Source organism: Genypterus blacodes, unplaced genomic scaffold (assembly GCF_046128005.1).
Source record: "Genypterus blacodes isolate CSIRO-AG114 ecotype Tasmania unplaced genomic scaffold, CSIRO-AGI_Gbla_v1 ptg000438l_1, whole genome shotgun sequence".
In the NCBI taxonomy this organism is placed as follows: Eukaryota; Metazoa; Chordata; class Actinopteri; order Ophidiiformes; family Ophidiidae; genus Genypterus; species Genypterus blacodes.
This window is the reverse complement of record NW_027467208.1, coordinates 1,552,131-1,571,239: the sequence shown is the minus strand read 5'-3', so window position 1 is coordinate 1,571,239 and position 19,109 is coordinate 1,552,131. Positions and strand designations below refer to the sequence as shown.

The 19,109-nt window shown below is 45.6% G+C and overlaps 1 protein-coding gene across 1 annotated transcript; it reads right to left on the bottom strand.

Annotated features, from left to right (window-relative positions):
• Nucleotides 1-3,504: 3,504 nt before the first annotated feature.
• LOC142989785 (zinc finger protein 516-like) lies at nucleotides 3,505-18,740 on the bottom strand. Its single transcript, XM_076139473.1, has 5 exons — nucleotides 18,655-18,740; nucleotides 8,973-10,537; nucleotides 6,761-8,074; nucleotides 6,589-6,653; nucleotides 3,505-5,416 (listed from the first exon to the last, which is right to left on the bottom strand). The coding sequence occupies exons 2-5, from the start codon at nucleotides 10,357-10,359 to the stop codon at nucleotides 5,366-5,368; spliced, it is 2,817 nt and encodes a 938-aa protein (XP_075995588.1). The 5' UTR covers nucleotides 10,360-10,537; nucleotides 18,655-18,740; the 3' UTR covers nucleotides 3,505-5,365.
• Between the last annotated feature and the right edge of the window lie 369 nt (nucleotides 18,741-19,109).

The following is a 19,109-nucleotide window of genomic DNA, read 5'->3' as shown; positions in this document are numbered from 1 at the left end:
TATCCCATCAGTCATGAACAAACGGGTGAATCATCCTTAATTAGTCATTCAGAGAGTTAAGTTTCAGGAACAAATATCCACTTTCGCACAATTTCATGGTAGGATTTAAGCCAAGACGTGGACGAAGTCGCCCCACTGCTGTATTACATAACAATGGCATTTATGCTGCTGATTATATTCCAATTATGCGTCTCATTGCATACAAACACCAGAGCAGCCTCACTTTGTGCACATATTAACAACAAATAGAGTATTTTAATTTTTTGTTCATTTTGGGTCACAGCAGGTAAAGAATCAGGCTTCTAATGTCATTTATGGTGTGTGAACTTCTTATATTTGTCCCTAAAATAGTGTCTCAGGGTTTTTATAAAAAGTGTTAAGTAAATATTAAATGTGAGAGGAAGTTGGTTAATAACTGAACAATTAATATCTCCACATGTTTCTTGAGAATTCTACTAAAATACAGTTTCCCTCGCAGCTGGAGTGACAATTTTCCAAAAAGCGTTTATGGAAAATGCAAATTGCGATTCTGGAATTCCTCCCATGTTTGTCCCCAAAATAATAAAGGAAACCCTCAGAGGTGCAGTTAATATGGTAACTACAGCAACGGTTAAGTCTCAACACAAAATGATTTTCATATTGATGTAACATTAAATTCATCATAAGATTATCTCTGTAATGGATTTTGAATGCATTTACCAGGGTTAATGCTATAATATCTGCTCGTTTTCCCACTTATGATGAAACAAAAAGACTTCTGAGCTGCACACACACACACACACACACACACACACAGGCTGAGGTATTTTTAGCTCTGATGGATAAACCTCAAAGTCTGACCCGAGGGTTAGATAATATTTTCTTCCTCGGCTTTGAAATCTAAAATGTGCCAGAGGACAGAAAACAATCGGCCTATTCAGAGACACGTTTCATTCCTGGAAACGGCCCAAACATATTCTAAACACTGAAGCTCTGTGCCGTTTCACCAGAAGCGCACTGGACCTCACAACTGTCTGATTGTGCAGAAAAGCGCACAAGGACACCATTTGATGTCATTTGCTTGTGGCTCATTGTAGCAGACTGGGAAATGAGGAAAGCACGCTGGGCCACATAACCGCTAATAAACCCAGCGTACAGTATCATCCGTTGCTATGGAGCTTGTGTAATATTTACAGTAGAGTCCAGGTAGATTCCTTTGGTACATGTAACATCCATAGTGATCTGAATTATCCTCACATCTAAAGAGAAAGAGAAATGTGATCCCAGGAGGAGAGAATCACGCCGGAAGATCCGTGGGCTCCACTTGTGAGCGGTTTGAGGACCGAATGAATTTTATTAAAGTGCATCATATTGACTTTTGCCCCCAGACAATAATTAACACCGATACTGTGAGTGATGAGTGCTGGAGGACTGTGAGGCTTTGATGTCCTTTAATGAATCCACTCCACTCTGTGTGTGTGTGTGTGTGTGTGTGTGTGTGTGTGTGTGTGCGTGCGCGTGCGTGCGTGTGTGTGTGTGCAGTAATAACCCCCCCTCTCTGTTTGTTTGCGTTCTACAACATTAAAGTCGCCTGTATCGATTTCTCTCAAACCGAATAGTTAATGTGCAGTTACTTTTCAGGTTTGTCCTCCAGATGTCTCGGTGAACTCCAGATGCTCTCCGACGCCTCTCACACAACCATCACTCTTCCCTCCCGCTAACAATTAGGTAATGAAATATTGATTTTTAGTTAGATTCATATTGATGCTATTAGCTTTGCATTGATAAATCACCAATGCTGGAGTCTGGAGCAGGAAGACATTACTGTTAATCTGATGGATTTGTCTTATTCTGGTGCTGTGTCTCTGCTCGGACCATCTAACTGTCCAGCAGAGGGTCGTGATGATGCTTTAACTGAATTCTTCCTTTAGATGTTTGTTGTCTCTCTCTGTTGCAACTTTCAAAGCATTTTTTGAGCTTTATTCTAATGCCACTTTCTATTTCTAAGGACCTGTACCTCATCACGAGTGTTCAGCAGACCCAGGGAGCAGTTTGTGTGTGTGGCTGCTTAGTGTGAAGCCACCGGAACAAGGTAAGGCCAGATTAAAGAGCTGTATGTCTTTTCATATGGGTTGTTAGATAAATATTGAGAATCATTCGACACTCCAAAAACATTACATGGTGAAAAGATGTTGATTTGGCCTCTTATGTATAAATATGTATTATAAATCCAGATCCAAAATGTGCCACAGTAATGTCACTTTGCAGTAAAGTCTTCGCTTGAGGCGCACACACACACACACACACACAGACACACTCACACACAGGCAGGCAGAGGGACAGTCCGTCCCCGACAGCTGTCACTCCGGTCAGCCACCAGCTCGTCCCCGTGCGAGGCCTGGTGCGTGTCTCTGTCACACAGCATATGTCTCGGCGTCTGCCATGACACTATCTGCTCTCAGAGCCCGTGGCCAGCTCAGCTCTCAGCCTCGCCGCCTGTTGGCACTCCAAGCATGATCTCCGATGTCTCTCAGCCCCGCTAACTGATGCTGTCACCGCACCAAGATATAACACAACCCACTGACAAACACACTGTGACAAGGACATACTGGAACACGAGTGTGTACACACACTCAGCAGAAAGTCTTGTCAAGTCAACAGTTGCTGCACATATTTACACCGTTTAGTCAGTGTTCATTCTCACCTCGGGAGTTGAAGTTCACTGAGCTTTTCCCAAACAAATAAGGTCAATTTCACGTATGTACGCTGTCAGTCACAACAAACATTAGAATTCAATTTGCTGTACATGATTTTACCACACACATACTGATTAGAACATGTAAACACTCCAAGGTATGACTGCAATTTAACAAAGTCTGAAATCTAACATATCTGACCTCTTGTTCAAAGCTTCTTCTTTGGACAGCGAATACAGGAAGTGTGTTTCAAAGTTCATGTTTTACTCTTCACTAATAAGTTGTTGAAGTAGTACCATGTCACAGGATGTAGTAGTTGTATTGTAAGTAACTTCAATAGGTTTAGAAGAAAAGCAACGCAGGGCTTCAGTGGCGTTTCCTTAGCGTTTCCTACCACCTACTGGTAGAAATGAGGAACTGCATCAGGGACGTCGAGGTCAAATCAACAATCTGATGTGCTGTTATTTCCTGATTATATATTTATCAAAAAATTTGGCCCATATTTTGGTGTAGTAACATTTTCAAATAACCAGGTTGACGTCTGAAAATGCAGAGCTTTGCGTTTTAATGTATTTCTGTTATCTAAAGTATGAATGATGAGCTGAATCTGTGAGTGGCGGTTGGTTAATAACAACACAATGATAAATTAACAATAATGAACTTTATTTTACAGTCAAACAAAATGTGGATCTGGTAAAAATAGAATTTTGGAAGCCAACATTAGTTATTACCATAAAACTGAGATGTAGTCTTCCTGTCATCTGTCTGCATCATAAGCATCCCATGCTCTTTACCTGCTGCCTCCTGGGTCAGAACCTTCCAAACCTTCATTCTGACCTTCTGAGATGAGAAGTGAATCACTGAAAACACTTTATTTACATTTTCTGTTCTTTCTACAAACATGAAGTCCTGAGGAGCCGAACAATTCCACACAACAACAACAACAAAAACATTAAATAAAACTCAAAATCATTTACATTTTCTTTATCAAAAACATTTCTCGCCCACAGGTCAAAGTCAGTGCTCAAATAATAAATAATGTATTTCCAAGATCTCCCAAGCATCCTTAAAGTTCATGGCTTTGTTTCTGGTCTGCAGACACAACGACACGCACAAATGCATAGAACACTTCAATGGGAGGATGAATACATTACATTAGTAGAACTAAAAAAAAAAACATACTAAACAAATTTGCAACCCTAAAACATACAAATGAAGAATAAAGAGAATTTTTTTGGAAAAGTCCTGTTTTGATTGATGGTTGGTGGATTGTTTGGCAGCTGTTATGTGGAGCCACACACAGAGCATCATGAGCATCCACTTTGTTTCTGATTGAAGAAAGCGAGCAAATGGCGGAACCTTTCAGTCTTAAAACCAAAAAGCCAAGACATTTAATAGTTTAGTTGTTATTTTGACACGTAAATCTCTATTTGAAAGCTATAATGGCCACCGGTTTGATTCGATATCTCTAGGTTTCTTGCATTAAATGTCTGTGATGGACATTAAGTTTGGCATGGAGTCATAAAGATGAACATGTTGCCTCTGTGGGACAGGAATCTAATGGGCGTAACTGAGGAGCCACCCTGGCTGTTGTTGTTGCTGTTGTTGTTGTTGTTTACCTCCTGTATCTGCGATTGTGGCTGTATATTAGCTTTGAAATAAGACAAACCCACCGCTTCGGTCATTCTGTGGCTCTGAAAGCAGCTTGTGGAAGGAATGGCAGCTGGTGTGTGGCAGCGGTCTGTGTGTGTGAGTGTGTGTGTGTGTGTGGGCTCTGTAACAATCTAAGAGGCATTCGCATAAACACAAACCAGTTGCCTTGGAAATGAGTTTGTTGATGTCATACTTTGGTATTTGTAAAAACATTATAGTCTAATGGTCTGTCAGCGAAGGGACTTAATAGTTTATGCAAACATTTACATAGGAGAAGTGTATAGAGTAATAACAGAACTGAAAGCTCTGTTACTGCTGCACAGACGTGTGTGTGTTTTTGTGTGTGTGTGTGTGTGTGTGTGTGTGTGTGTGTGTGTGATGATTTAACATGGATTGACAGGTAAAGCCTGTATTTAGGTCACTCATTACAGGGTCATCTGAGTTTGTGCTTTATTAGATCCTCTCATGTTTCTTCTTTTTGTCTATTTTTACTGTAGCAAAGTCGCTCTGTTGGACAAAGGGTCATAGGAAGAACATGTGTAGGTTTACTGATTGAATATAAACTCAAAGGTGAAGTGAAACTAAACCAAACAGGCATTCCCGATGCCGAGGCTCCATGAAGAGGGACAAACTGGAAATCAGCGCAGCGTAGAAGAGAAATGCTCAGGTTCCAATTTCCAATAACTCAGTGGCATTCTGGTTTGTGATATTTGGTATTTCATATCATATTGATCAAAAACAGGAAGAGAGAGTCTTTAATCCTCCATTGTTTCCTCTCCAGCTGGACTGAGTCTTACTACAGTCTAACAAACTCAGATTCTAATTTTCCCTTAAACATATCTACAACAAAAACAAGTATAACGCACATTTTTGTATGAAACCATGTTACAAAATAATAACCGTGTCCACCTCGCTGCGTTGACTTTGTTGTGCATAATGGGGTGCCTGCATCCTGGAGGAGTAATGGCTGCTTCCTTTAACGTACGACAGGCCTCTTTGTTCAGCATTTACAGTGCAAACGAGAACATGACGCGTCTTCATGTTCCTTTTTGAAAAGACCCTGAGGATGAAGTGGAACGGCTGTTCACCTGCAGAAGACAATGAGACGCACACACACACACACACACACACCGGTTAGATGCAGTATTTGTGAGAGGGAGGGTGCATGTGTGTGTGTGTGTGTGTGTGTGTGTGTGTTCACAGTCAAATTAGCAGTAAAGGAGCCAGCTGGGCAGAATCAACCTGAAACAGCAGAATGCTGGGAAAACTCCCAAAATTTTAAATGCATGCACGTCCATGAGGGAGACGGGATAATATCACAAGATGGCCACGACTTGGATTCCTCCTTCCCTCGCCTCATTGTTAGCACACAGGATGTCGCCTCTCCTCTTTTGTGGTAATCAACTGAAAATGTAGCCGCGGTTTCCTGAGCTAGAAGTTAAATATTCATGAGATCAGGTAACTTATTAGGAATGCAAAGGGAATCAAGGTTGACGGGCAGATTTATCAGCAGTTATGAGGACGATGGTCACCTCTGCGTACGGGGACTGTGCCAATCTCCGGTGTTTAAAAGTTGCCCACATATCATTAGTCTGGGGGGAGAGGAGGAGGAAGAGGGAACAGTTGCAGGTAGCATCCGGGCGGCTCTGACTGACAGGCTGATGACACGCCATATGGAGACGCCGGGCGAGTTTTACCCTGAGGGGGACGAACGTGTGGGGGCTTCTCTTTTTTTTGTGGTTATTTGCGTGCCTCATCCCTGTCAGCCTCTCTTAAGGAAACAAGGAGGGAAGGAGACAGCCAGGTTGTGCGAGCTGACAGCCGCGCAGGCCGACGCGCGGAGCTACGCAGACGCACGCGCCCACCGAAGTGACACACTCTTCCTCGCCGTCGACAGGGTACAGAGCAGACGAAACATGCGGACGCACACATTTGGTAAAGACAGACTGCACTGTCGGGGAGAAGAGTGAGTTTGCAGCCGTTTCTAATTTTGGAAGGTGTACTTGTGCTGCAAACCATATTTAAAACCTGCTGTCACACTGAAATCTACAGTTTGAATTCTTTCTGATTCATAAACGCATCATTAAAGCAATTATGGGACAGAAACCGGGCCTTTTTCATCTATAGGCCTCAATTTACTGTCACAGTTTGAGGTCTTTTAATGAATGAAAATTCATGTATTGTTATGTGTTTGTGTCATTCTTATCGATATGAGCTTTTAAATTGTCTAATATGAATAACAGGAAGAAAGAAATCCTACTTGTTTGGAAGCTTCAGAGGAGGAATTGACTTCATTTGCGAAATGTCCATTTAACTGCAACAAAGCTGTGGAAATGAGAGTGAGAATGTTACGTCAACATGAATCTGAATATGGTCATGGCTTCCTGTTTGAACATCAGTCGGCTATGAAGCAGTTAAAAGCTCCTCCTCACCTTGTGGATCAAGTCTGGGGTCGACAAACCTCCAGTGCTGGTAGAGAGCAGCCAGGTCGTGAGGGTTGTAGCTTTTCAGCAGACTCAAAATGTCAGCGTCCATCGGCGTTCCTCCTGCGGAATCGCTCTTTCCCTGAGCAAAAAGCAGCGGGTCAAAGTAGGCTTTGCCCCCGTGCAACCCCCACATGTTCACAGCAGGCCAAAGCTCGGGACCCTTGGGACCTGCAGAGGAGTCGCAGGGCCTGCGGGGGTGCAGTCTGTCTGTAGTGGCGTTGTTGGATGAAGTTCTGGCGTGAGTGCGGGCCAACATGAACCCCAGTCCCTCTTGTGGGAGGAGGTTCCCCTCCACGCCGGCTCTGTGGCTCCGGTGCTTGGGGCTGCTGGCAGGCTGGTGACTGGAGAGGCTTTTGCTGTGCGTGCTGCTGCTGCTGCTGCTTGATGAAGTAGCTGAGTGAGTGCTGGAGGGGCCTTTGCTCCCCGCCTCCACCGCCGCCGCAGCCTGGGTTTGCTTCTTTGCAGGCAGGAGTCCCGCCCTCCCTCGACACTGCGTCCCTTCTGAAGGCCGCGAGTCCTTTGAATGACTGCTCGACTTAGACTTAGGGACAGCAGGCTGAGTTTTGGAAGCCGATTGTTTGCTGCTGCTGCTGCTGCTGCTGTTGTTGTTGTTGTGGGTTGTGGAACCCGGCGGCAGTGTGCGCTGAGCTCTCGGGGCAGGAAGAGCCGGGCAGTCTTTGCCTTCCAGGAAAGGTGGAGCGCCCGTGCGTCTCCACTGGGCCGCGCCGCTCTTTGAGCTCTTGAAGGCGTTGGCGCACGGGGCCCATTTAGGTGCCAGAGAGCTGCCGCCATCCACCTTGTGTGCCACCCTCTGATGGATCCACAGCACCTCTGGGTAGTTTGTTGTGTGTGAGCAAAAGGGACACTGATGTCTCACCAGGCCCTCACTTTTGATCCGGTAGTTAACAGCGCCGTGTTCTTCGCCAGACAGATTGAGAACGCTGGCAGCATCACTCGTCGTCCCTCTCTGCCCTTTACTGTCACTATCGCTACATTTTTCAGTTTTAATCTTTGCCTCTGTTGACCCTTGGCCACATGTGTACGGGTTCCAGTAGGACTGACTGAGCAGAGCGCTCCTGTTCCTGAGGTAGTCTGTGTATCTTGAGGCTTTGGATGCACTTTGGCAGTAATTGTCCAAAATGGGGCTCTGTTTGCTGGAGGAGCCCATGAGGTCCTGATGCTGCCGGTGCAGGTGAGACCTGAGGAGGGAGGCGTCGACAGTGTGGAAATCACAGTGCTCACAGAAATACTGTTTGTTATCTGTAGATTCAAAACAAAAGAAGCAGATTTAAGAATATATAATGGAACTGGATGATATAATGTGTAAAAGTATCCAGACAGGTTTATAAGGCACTGACTGGTCTGAGGGGGAGGAGGGGGGAGGAGGGGGGAGGAGCTTATCATACTAAGGTCACGACATTTGGAGAGCAAAAAATGTTGAAACATAGATACTATTAATGATTCTGCTATCTGAGCCAAATAGGAAATGTCACTGTTGGGTCCTCTGGGATGAGGAGCTGGATGGGAATGAACAAGGACACACTGACTTTACTCCCTAAAGCACAGTCTGTACTGGAAACAGCACCATAGGTCTCAAATACATGTGTATTTACAGAAACGCTGGTTATCACACGAGGATAGAAACAGTGAGACCTGACTGAACAATAGAATGACCTGTGAGCTGCTTTAAGGACACAAATCTATATTTTAAGCCTTTTACTCCATAATGATAATAATAAAAAACACAATATTGTTCTTAAACGGCAAATCTCTTACAATATTGGACTGAAACGAGCCTCAGTAAGCGATTCTGTTGAAATTATGAGACAATTAATTGGATCATTATTTTTGGGAAAAACGTATTCATGATTTAAAAGCCAACAGATTTCAATTTTCTTTCATATGCCAAAGTGAGACAACCATTGATATCCATTTTCAATCTCTAGTTTGTATGAATGGTGGAGTCACAGGTGGTGTCATTCAAACATAATCCACAAGAGGTCACCCTTCCCCAATATGTATTACATTTCAACTCCTTCTCCTCATCCACACGTGACCTCTGCTTCATGACTCAAGCCTGAAGGTTTCTGTGTTCAATCCCAAACAAATGTTCCCATCTGTGTGTGTGTGTGTGTGTGCGTGTGTGTGATGGCTTTACCTTCTTGGTCTTGCTTCTTGGTGTTTTGCTTTGGTGTGATGCAAACTTCTTTGACCTTCTTCGTCTGCAGCGCCTCGTAGAACGCGTGACCGAGTCCATTCAGCAGAATCCGATCCTTGTGCGGGCTGAGAATCCTGCCGTCCCCTCCTGTGGGATGAGTCGAGCTGTTTGAGGAGGCGTGACCGCCGTGCAGCGTGTCGCACTTCTTCTTCTTCTTCACGTTAGAGCTGGAAGTCTCAGATTGCTTTCTCTTCTTCTCCTGCTTCACTGGCACATATTCTCCCTTGTCCTTGTCGTAGGCCACCTCAGCATCAGCAAGTCTCTCCTCCCAGCCCAGACATTTCTCTGTGGCCTCTACAAGTCGCCCCCTTGTGGCCAGCTGCCAGGCTTGGTAACTACACACAGGATCTAGCTCAGCAATCCTTCTGCCCAGGTCCTTCTTCTCAGAGCCTTCCCCAGACCCAACACACTTGAGGTTTAGGCTTTCCAGGAAGCCCCTCTTACCAATGGGAAGCTCCGAGTCCTCAGCCTCTTGCTGTGGTGCATGCTGGGTCTGGGAGCGGCTGGGGTTTGGTTTATGGAGCTTTTCGTGTATCTGTAAGGTCTTGCGGTCGCAGAAGAAGTTCCCGCAGCCTGCACACAGCTCATACAGGCACTCGTCGTTGGTCAGAGACGCCGGGTCCTGAGGAACCCCGTTGATGGTGGCGGGCGTCTCGTCGCTCTTCCCGCCCTGCAGCTGAGCCTTGACACGGTGGATGCGCATGTGACTTTGGAGGAACCACGCTTGGCGGAAGCGCCGTCCGCAGATGCGACAGCCGTGATCCTGGGCGCCGCGATGCCTTTTCATGTGGGCCTTAAGCAGTAACACCTGAGGGAACACCTGGTTGCATAGAGTGCAGGTGAGGAGCCCGACGTCAGCCTCATCAGAGCTGCGATCTCGGCCGCTGGACGTTTTCTCTGCACCGGCTCCTTCTTTACCTTTGATCTTTGTCTTTGCCGCTTTCTTCTTCACCTTTCCGTTAACATTATGAACTTTGGCAGAGGTGCTGTTGAGTTCAAGAGAGCTGTCAAGTGTTTCAGCGTTGTCCCTCTGCCTTTGATCTCCGTCTCCCTCCTTGTCACTCAAATTATGGCTCAGCAGGCCCAGTTTATGGCTGCGGATGTGAACCTTCAGGCTTCCCTTCTGAGCCGTCCTGTGCTCACAGTAGGGACACTTGTACGGCTTCTCCCGGGTGTGTCTCCTCATGTGCTGCGACAGAGAGCTGAGGAGGGGAAAGCTACGGCCACACACCCCGCACGTATGGCCGGAGGCGGCGTCCTCCTCGGCCTTGGCCTGAACTGCATCTGTGCTCTTTTGTGGTTCCTCCTCTCTGTCTTCTTTCTCCATTACTGCTCCCTGAGTGCTTAGATCTCAAAAACAAACGTGTAATAAATCTTCACAATGAAAAGTTTATGTTCCACAAGTTAGTAAGTTCTCAGTCCAGGTATTAAAAGTTTGCAAACTCCTCCTGCTGTAATGTCAGTCCTCATGTTTGGAGCGATGTTCTTCTGGTATCTGCATCGACCTGAACATGAGACAAACAAACAAACAATTAGGATCCGGATTATTACATTTAAAAACAATACTCACTCAGTTACAAATACATAATGTATGTCTTTCTTCCTGCGTTTTACTTAAATACATAATTGAAACAGGTTAATTTATATGTTAAGTTCAACAAACTGCCTCCTATAGAATTAAATGGCGGAACTAAACGTCAAATTTGATCGATTCTTTCAAATGAATGAGTGAATGAATGCATTTTAAGTAACTTGCGAGTAAGAAACATAAAGCCTGCACTGTGTGAGAGAGTCTGTCCACACACACACACACACAAACACACACAGAGACACACACACACACTCTGGAATATAACCTTTGACCCTTTGGCTGGATGAACGACGCCTGTCTTATTAAGAGTGGGTCAGCGTGTCTCAACATGCCTGTGTGTGTGTGTGTGTGTGTGTGTGTGTGTGTGTGTGTGTGCGCGCGCGCGCGCGTGTGTGTGTGTGTGTGTGTGTGCGGGTGCGTGGGTGTGTGTGGGTGTGTGCCCTTGCCTAAATTGAGTGTGTACGGTGAAGCATGAAGAGATGTATTCATTCCTGGCCAACCAGGATGAGCCCTGAGGGGCGGCCCACTCTAATTCACGATCAATAATCCATTATTAGCAAACTTCACGTCATGAACACACACAGACACTGTTTTTGTGCTTTGTGCCAGTGTGACTGTGGGTTTGTTGTGAGTGTCACAGGGCAAATGTACATATTCATCTTACAATAATATGGCTCCACCTTTGTAAACAATGGCGTCTTGCCCATAACAGGCATCCAAACCTTTATCTGCATTCAAACAGCATCAAACCGTCATCTCTTTGTTCAAGACTACAAACATGTTTTGATATTTAAGATCAAAACCACAAATGAAATCACTCTTAAGCAGAAGGTGTAGTTAGTTGGTGTAATGGCCCCTGTGTGATGTGGTTTCACTTGTTCCTCAGGCAAACATGGCTCCTACATTTGAAGTGATAATAGTGAAAGAAAGTCTTCTGTGGCCTGTAGGCAGCCAGGCAGTCAAAAGAAAAAACCTGCCATTGTGTCGGCCGCACCAGAACTGTCACATCGCCTCACGTCTGCCCCTCCGCCCCTCATTGGGGGGTCAAGAGAGTTATTGTTGGAGGAAAGAGGCCTCGGGTCTGCATGTCACTGTCTTCCAATACATGTCTGGGCACGGCGGGCGGCGGGACAAAAGACGACACTGTTTGTGCAGCGCAGTCGTTGAACGTGTTGGAAAAAAAGTAGGCGCTCATAGAAAGAAAGGGCGAGGTCGCGCTTGTCTTTTATTTGCATCTGCATCCATGTTTGCATCTGTCTCCATTCACAGCCATCTCGCACTGGAATGGCTGCTCCAGGAGGGCTGGTTGAGGAGTTTTTTCTCAACCCCCCCCCCCCCCCCCTCCCCTCCCCTGACATGGCAGGTGTTTGGTGGGCAGACGCCATCAGATTAGCGTACGGGCTATGTGGCACACTGTCTCCAAGCGGGGGGAAAGAGGGAGGAGGTGGCTGTACCAGAGAAACTGGAGGGTGGCAATTATGGGGTTAAGGTTAAGGCGAACGTAATGAGTTAACACAATGGGGATAAAGTCAGAGTGCTGAGGGCAACAGATGGGAATAAAGGGGCCATCAGAGTGGAGTTAGCCGCCTCTACAGTGCCAGCTTATGCCTTTGTCAAAGCTGACTCAGCCTGCTGCAAATATCTATATTCTTCATCTGTATACGTCTGAAATACACCATATACGTGCATATCTGCTTTAAGGACAAAGATATGGGATGATATGGCTTTTGTGTTGTGCCAAGTGAAGCATTCCATCTTCCTCTCCTCTCTACTTCATCTCTTTCCCACCTCGTCCCCACGTCCGTCCCACAAACACTGGAAGGCCCTTGGACAAGGATCTATAAAAGTATAGTGGTACACATCCAAACATGTTGCTCCAGGGGGGCTTCCTCCTTCCTTTCAGAGTCCCTCGCCCGCTCTCCTTTCTTTTCTCTTTTCTTTGGCGGATGAATAGGCATGTCCAGTCAGCTGTCCTCGCATTGATTCGTCCTGACATCCCCAACCAGCTCAGCACAAACTCCCTATGGTTAGAACACTGATGCTGTGCTGTGCTGTGATGTGTGTGTCCCATGTGTGTGTGCGTGTGTGTGTGTGTGTACAGTGCCTGTGCTGTGCTGTGCTGTGCTGTGGGTGTAATTTCCTGTTGGTAACTGGAAATAGCTGTTCATCCAAATCGCAAATAAAATTATTTCCCACTCATTGCGAATATCTGTGCTGAGATCTGAACCACTGGTCTGCTTGTAGAATACAGTGTGTGTGTGTGTGTGTCTGCATCCTTGTCTCTGGGCGTGTGTGCATGTGTGCCTGTGTGCCTGTGTGTGTGTGTGTATGTGCTGATGTCATCCAAATATTCTCCAACAACAAGCAGCTCGCCTGTGCCAACATACCCCTGACTGGAGATGGCATGTGACTGTCCTTATGCTGTTCAGTGTTCAGAGCCACAGTCACTGTCAGCCTCACCTTGGATCTGCTGCTTCCTATGTGAGGCAGTGAACAAAACCTGCTCACACGCTCTGTTACCTCTCTTCTCCCTTTGTATCAATCCTGCAATTCTACGGAAAAACGTGAAGCACTGTCATCGCTTACACAAAGGAACACAAAGGTGTGAGTCGCTGCTTTAAAACATCGCCGTCAGTAAACAAATAAAAATAGAAATAAATAAGAGGGAAGAGGAGAGTCGGAGGCTGCACACGCCAGACAAAATGCTTCCCTGCATATTACAGGGGGAGGAAGTCGGCCCAAAAGGCTCACTAATCTCGTAGAGCATGTTACTGATTTTACAATTTGAAGTAGGTCAATTGTTATGATTAATTCACTTAAAAAACATTCCTGTTGCTGTGCCAAATTCTGCTCATTCCTGTTTGGAGGTTCATTATGTGGCACTCTGTGTAAGTGCTGTTGTAAATTAAATGTCCCCACATTTACTAATGAAACATTAAAAACCCTTAAAAACATAATTTGGATACTCACTGGTGAGTCTACTTGCAAATTTGGTAATGTGTTGCCGAAATGTTTTATCAATATGGGATTCTAAAGAAAAAGATCAAATTGTAAGATGTTGATAAATGAATTCCTGCAGAAAAGTCACCTCACTCTTCAGAATCTGTTTTCCATGTAAATGTGTCTCAGAGACTTAGTAGTCGTGTAGTCTTAAACACACTTATCTGAACGCTGTATACACACACACTCCACTCTGAGACATCACACACTCCTGCTGACCTACAGGAAGGGAGTCAAAGACTACAGGCGCAGCTACATTACTACACACCTGTGTCACCACAGTGACACTCTGAGCAAAGAAGAAAAATCGCCTCATTTATCTCCTTATTTGCTCCAGAGCACATTAGTCTGTGCAGAAAACAAATCCTGTGCTGATTCACTGCTGAGGCAGTAGAAGCTGCCTCCTTCCAGATGCAGTGGAGTCATCACACACACACACACACACACACACACTCACACACTCTCTCTCTGCCAGGTGCTTGCATGAGGTGTCAACTTTAACGATGATACAAAACAAGTTCAGTAATGGTGGACATGGCTCCACTTTATAATGAGTGCAGTGCAATAAGCCCATCATGAGGCCTCAGTGACCCTGATAAACTCTCTGCATCCATCCAAGTAGCTGGTTTGACAATATGAGCTGTGAAATGTGATAATGTTGACACTTCCATCCCTCCCAAAACATTCTTAGTCAGTAGTTTTCAACTCCGCGCGAACCAAGAACTCCCACCGGACCAACAAGCCCACAACTCTGCACTGCAGTATGAGCTAGTTTGGTTATTTTTAACAAATTCTTAAGTAAAAGAGGATGAAGAAGGTTGTGAAACCTTTTTGTTCATAATTTGCCACTGTAACAGAATTTCCATAGCTTTTAAATGGTTTTAATGGTATTAAGACATTTCCAGAGTCGTCTGACGTACTACCTGAGCCACAAGTGGTACTCCAACCGCAGTTTGACTACCACCACTATCGTCTTGTGATGTATTATGATCTTATAATGACTATGGCAGCATTTGTAACTCAAACCGAGCTCATGCTAGTGTTTAATGTCACCAAGGCTCAGGATCGTGTTTGTGTCACGTCCTTGCTCCCTCTTGGGTCACACATAGGGGGAGTTTCCTTTGTATAGTTTCACCAGAAAACACACAAATGCAGATTCAAACGTATACTTCCTTATCTGCAGTCAAACAACCTGCGTTGCTCCCAAAGTTGCCTGGATACGAACGATAATAATGGCATTAAAATAACAAGGTGATGTCATCCCATAAACCCAAAAGTTACAACAATGATGTCATCCGATCAACAACAGCTAAATGATGTCACACTGGTCAACACATTATGAAATGCCCCAGTTCATCTAAGGCTCGTGTATTTGTTTATACAGAGAGTAAAATAGCCCATAATGCTGAGAGGGAACGGCTGCCTGATGCACCAAAGAGATTAAGACAAACCAGGAGCTCAACAGTCCCAAGCAGGAGCGAACCATCCCCCCTCTGTGTCCAACTCCCCACATGGTTACACAACATATACAGGGATTATTCTTCATAGCATGAGATGAGCTGCTCAATGAGTGGCCTTTTATCACAGATCCTTCAGTGCCACAAAGGAGGAGGATTAATGGAGAGAAAAACACAAAGGAGGAGAATAACACCCAGCCGTTAAGTTAGTTAACCTGTGACCAAAATGGAGTAATGACTACGCACACCGGGAACGTTCCAAATCCACCAGAGATGGGAATCAGGATGGCAGTGATGAACTGTGACACTCGGGGATGTTTTTGGTTCATTTTTGTAACGTTTTACAACCTTTGCAATCCAGTTTGACTTAATTTGAGGTGGGCCTAACACACTATGGACCCACTGTGTTTTTTAGTGACACTGGAGTGTAATCTGCTGGCATTAACTTGCTCTCTAAAAAAAGCACTCTCGACAGGGATTAGATTATCATGGCAAGGTCAGCTCAGACTCCCTCCTCTCTCTCTCTATCTATCTCTCTCTCGCTCTCTCTCTCTTAATGTCTCTCCGTCACTCTGCTTTCTATCTTTCACTTCATTGGCCCCTCTCGTCTTCTGTTCCACTGCCTCCTCTCCACCAGGTGTGTGTGTGTGTGTGTATGTTGAAACATCATCTCTGGTCTCACGTGTACACCATAGCCATCACACTGCTAATGCAATCAAAGCACAAAGGAATGCACAGTAAGATGCAGCTCACCAGCAAAGATGGAAGACAGAAATAAGGAGAATCTTCCTCCTCATCTTACGTCATTCTTTTACCCACAGCCCCTTCAGACTTATTAAAGCTTTACAAATATACTTGTTCAAACCTTAGAAGCAACATAGGACAGGAAGTGTTCCATTCAGTGACATCCCCCACCTCTCCTGTTCTAAGGACACTTAACAGCGACTCAACGAATCTAACTGACAAGCTGATGACATCAATGCCTCTAAATCTCTATTAATAATTAGTGAACACATCCATAGGATAATATTGCCTTTGAGCTGCACAGGGCGCACTGTAATAATGGATTGAAATGTGTCAATTGTAATTTATAGAGCAATGGATACTCTGGAAAGTACAATCTTTCCATTTCAGCGATTCTACAATCAAATGTTTCCCCATTTCTTCATCCATGACCTAAACACTTCTAAGCATTGTTGAAACTGATCAAACTTGTGCATAGTTCCCCATTTCCGGCGATGATGACTGTAAGGATTGAGGAAGGGTAAGGTGACACCTGCTTAGCGATTTTGCCCCGGAGCAACAGAATGACAGCTGGCAGCAGGGTGTGGATTAGGTTTCCCAGAGGGTATTGCATCTTTTACACCGCCGCCTCTTTAGAGTAGAATGGGGTGATAGTAACCTGAGTCGCACAAACCCATCCAATCTCGTCTCCCTCTGTCTCAACGGGGCCAAACAGACGGGATCTGTGAACGCCTTACTCATCCCTCCCATCTTCCATCTGGACATTTTGCCCGTGCACTTGCTCCACTGGAGACTTGCCTCTTGTTTCTGATGTATCCTGATTCATCCCAAACATGTTGATGCTTCCTGTCCAGTCAGTACTCACTGTTACCGACAAATACTGCAGAACTGAAATGTTGGACCTTATTAGAACAAATCTTTTCACGTTATTTTAGCGTTTGCTCTAAGATCTCTGTAGATTAACAGATGAAGACGAGACTGAAAAGGCAGCGAGCATAAGCTGCCATGAGAGTCCAGCGTGGTCCATCTGTATGGGACACTGCTAAGTCATAAACACCAGGGGCAAACTCAGCATGACGCATGGACGCACGTACACACACACACACACTTAAACACACACGTGCACACACAAACACACTAAGCAGATTCACACGGCCACCTCTGAGCACATTGCTTTTACGTTATACTTCTTTATATCTTTCATTGAGTCTAAAGGAGTCGTTCCACGCACGCAATGTTTAGTCGGGGATTCATCCTTAACATTCTGTTAATATGAAGTATGTGCACTGGATTCATTAAGTCCCAATGCTTTCCTTTATATTGCACATAATGATTTGGGTCCGTCCCTTCCTCTTCCCCTCCTTAGGGAGTTTAAAAACTGGAGTGATTCATTCAACCATTTGAGAGGATCCTTCATCTCCACTGTGTATTTCAACCTAATGAGGCTAAACAGAATTGTACTTATTTGACACTTTTCTCAGATGTTTGAGTTGCATCTGTTTGCATCAGTTGTGTAAATACTTGGGAAACAAAATAGGCTCTTTGCTTCCCATTTTCATTTTCTCTAATTTCACTGTTTTCCCGTAGATCAGTTTTCAATGTGTGTGTTCATGATGGCCCTGTATGGAGGTGCCTGAAGTGGAGATGGCCTGAACCTTCTGTCTGCTCTGTCTGTCCCAAACAGCCCCCTCCCCCTTGGACCCCTTGTCCAGACCACAGCCTCCTGACCTAATCTGGATGATTAAATCATTTTTCTTCAGCACAAAATTCGTCCCCCTCCCTGTTACTCTTGTCTGGTAGTTGGCGCACGCCCTCCCCTATTGATCGCCATGCTGAGGAGATTACCCTAATAGCTGGGATTACCTCCCCACATGTTGGTCACATACTGGGGGAGGGAGAGAGGCTCAGGACGGTGCATGTTTGCATGATGTGCAAGTGCCTGTGTGTGTGTGTGTGTGTGTGTGTGTGTGTGTGTGTGTGTGTGTGTGTGTGTGTGTGTGTGTGTGTGTGTGACAGAGAGAGAGAGAGGGGTGGAGGAATAAGATGCAAAATGTAGTCCTGTTTGTTTAAAGTAAAGGTCCTGCTCTGTTAGCTGTACTCAGTCCTTTTGCAGGTTACACACTAATTTTAGGATGTCCTTAAATGCTGATGTAATGTCTGTCAATCACCACACTGCTCTGGTTGGGCAGCCTGAGGACTCATTCCATACACACTTGTCCTCCTGTGCTCATTGACTACTTGTTTTGTTATGCATTTCATCGCTTTTAACCAGACCCCTGTCCTGATGACAATAACACATGAAGCCCATCCAGCCTCGTGTTGCAGCCACATGTTCCCCTCGCTCAGTTAGACGCGTTTTGCTATAGAGGCGAGCTGGTTGAGTTTGTGCTTTCTAACAAGTGTCAAATGTTACGGGAGCCCCAATTCTAGATGTTGTGTCCAGTGAAGCAGGAGGCCATTCAGACAGTGGCGAGGAGAAGGAATTCAGTAAATCCGCCGCTGATCCGCTACAATAGCAACCTCGTCCTCCGTCCCGTGTGCTCTCACTTTGGCGTAAGTGTGTGTGTACGTGTGTGTGTGCGCGCGCTAACAACGATCTGTGTCCAATACGGCGATAATAACAACAATAACATAGTAAATTGTGAGGTGCGGCGCCGCTTTGTGTACGGGAGCGATCAGGAGGCGCACAGTTGCAACCTGACATCCATTACGACTGAGCGAGTGTAACTTTCATCCGCACAAACTCCAAACAAACACAAACCGCCTCAAAGTGCCCGACACCCCAACACACCGTGAGCCCCTGCTGTGCGGTGGTAATTTAACTCCTTACCTTAACCGGTCGTTACTGTTGGAATCCCATCCCAGACAAAAGGAGAGTCCGGGTTGAATAAACTGCTGTCGACAGATCGGGGCGTTATCTCTCAGCTCCGGATCATTATTCCTCCCAAACACACACATACACACACACACACAAAGTTGAATCAGTGTGTGAGGCGGTGCACCTGGAGCCGCCGTCTGTCCGCCGCAGACGACAACGGAGATAAAAACGTTATGATCGCTGATAATAACGAGCGACAAAGCGGCGGGTCTGTGCGCGCCGCTTTCTCCGCTCCGCTCTGCTCACTGTCAGCGGGACGGAGAGGTGAGCGGTAGGAGCGCGCAGAGATTAGGTGGTGAGTCCAGACCGGGATCATGGAGTAAAGGCAACAATGGACGCGGCAAAGAAGATCCCCCCCCTCAGTGCAATAACACGTAATCAAAGAAGCTGTCAGCTGTCTCCAAAAA

Bases quoted from the DNA above. Each gene is read 5' to 3' on its own strand.
- LOC142989785 (XM_076139473.1), bottom strand. From the start codon at position 10,359: ATGGAGAAAGAAGACAGAGAGGAGGAACCACAAAAGAGCACAGATGCA. The intron at 8,075-8,972 runs GTAAAGCCATCA...TTGAATCTACAG, and splicing joins CAAGAAGCAAGACCAAGAAG to ATAACAAACAGTATTTCTGT. The intron at 6,654-6,760 runs GTGAGGAGGAGC...TCATTTCCACAG, and splicing joins CCCCAGACTTGATCCACAAG to CTTTGTTGCAGTTAAATGGA.